General features: G+C 43.7%; 1 protein-coding gene across 1 annotated transcript; it reads right to left on the bottom strand.

Annotated features, from left to right (window-relative positions):
- Positions 1-8: 8 nt before the first annotated feature.
- CSUI_008508 (autophagy protein) lies at positions 9-1391 on the bottom strand (the record flags this gene model as incomplete). Its single annotated transcript, XM_068068637.1, has 1 exon — positions 9-1391. A coding segment is annotated over one exon (1383 nt), but the record flags the coding sequence as incomplete, so codon positions are not given.
- Between the last annotated feature and the right edge of the window lie 41 nt (positions 1392-1432).

Genomic DNA, 1432 nt, shown 5'->3' with positions numbered 1-1432 from the left:
AACGACGATTTCTCTTCTTGTTCATCCTCGTCTTTCTTCTTTGCAGCAGACAGAGAGGGAGGGGTTAATCCAGAGAAAGAGACAGATAAAGACGAAGAAGAAGAAGAAGATCTTACACAGCTCTCACTCTTCTTCTGATCTGAAGGTGTTTTGCTTTCTCTTTCCCTCATCGTGTTCCTACCTGAGGAGTAAGAAGGGATAGGAGGAGCCAACGCCTCCCCCCCTTCATCTAAAGGGAGAAGAAGATTCTCTAGCTTCGAAGGATTCTTCTCGCAAGGACCGACAAGAGAAGAAGAAGAAGGAACAGGAAGAATAGATATCACATGGCCTGAGGAGGAGGAGGAAGAAGAAGAACCTCTTGTATGAAGAGAAGAAGAAGAAGAAGAGAGATGATTGAATGTTGTCTGTGAATGGCTGCTTTTCTCCTCTTCTGGAAGAGAGATATGGGGCGAGGAACGTGCCTCTCTTCTTTTTTGACCTGTCTCTTTCTTATGACCCCTTCTTTGACGGAGATGATGGGAATGTCTATGCGAAGAAGAAGAAGAAGGAAGAGGGAGAATGCTCTGCTTTCTGAAGATGCACCTCGTGAAGAAGTTCAGCTGATTCGTCGCAAACAAGACCCTTCCAGATTTATATTCGTAGAGCCGTTCAAGCCAGAAGAAATAAGAAGAAATCTGACTCTCATCCAACAGGACGGAGCTACATAAAATATCGTCAGGAGAGACACTTCTTGATGAGGGGACGTCGGAAGGACAGCTATAATTCTCTTCTTCCTCTTCGTCAGAAGAAAGAGAGGAGGAAGAAGAAGAAGAAGAGGGTCGAGGATGTCGGTGTGTAGTTTTATCTTCTTCTCCTCGGCGGCTTATTTTTCTTCCTCTTCTTTCTCTTGATCCTTCCTGTTTGATCTTCTTCTTAATTTTCTTCGTCCTGACATCTTCTTCATCTTCATAGACGTGACGCCCATCTGACGCTTTAGTCATGAGAGTGAACTTCTTGCCTTCTTTCTTGCCTTCGCGTTCGAGATAAAAAGAAGAAGAAGAAGAGGATATCCATTCGGACTTCTTCTTCTTATCCCTTCCTTCTTTCAGATCAGCAGAGAGAAGATCTTCTTCTTCTTTATCTTCTCTTTTCTTTCCTTCTTCTTCTTCTTCTTCTCTCGGGACGTGTCTTTCTTGTCCCCTTTGTTTCTCCTTAGGGTTGCTCTCCTTCTTCGTTTCGGTCATCGGGTCTATTCTTTCTTCTTCACCCGTCCTCCCTTGAAGTTTGTCTTCCTTCTTCTCTTCATCTCCAGCGTAACTTCTCTTTCGCTTTCTAGCATTGTTCTCTTCTTCTTTCTTTCTTTCTTCTCTTCTTCTCGTTTCCTCGCCATCCTTCATATTAAAATTCTCCATCTTCTTCCCCATGGAGGAATTCTCTATCACGTTGACTGAGT

Source organism: Cystoisospora suis (assembly GCF_002600585.1).
Source record: "Cystoisospora suis strain Wien I chromosome Unknown contig_4782, whole genome shotgun sequence".
Taxonomy (NCBI): Eukaryota; Apicomplexa; class Conoidasida; order Eucoccidiorida; family Sarcocystidae; genus Cystoisospora; species Cystoisospora suis.
The sequence above is the reverse complement of the archived record's forward strand: the minus strand, read 5'-3'. Positions and strand labels throughout refer to the sequence as shown.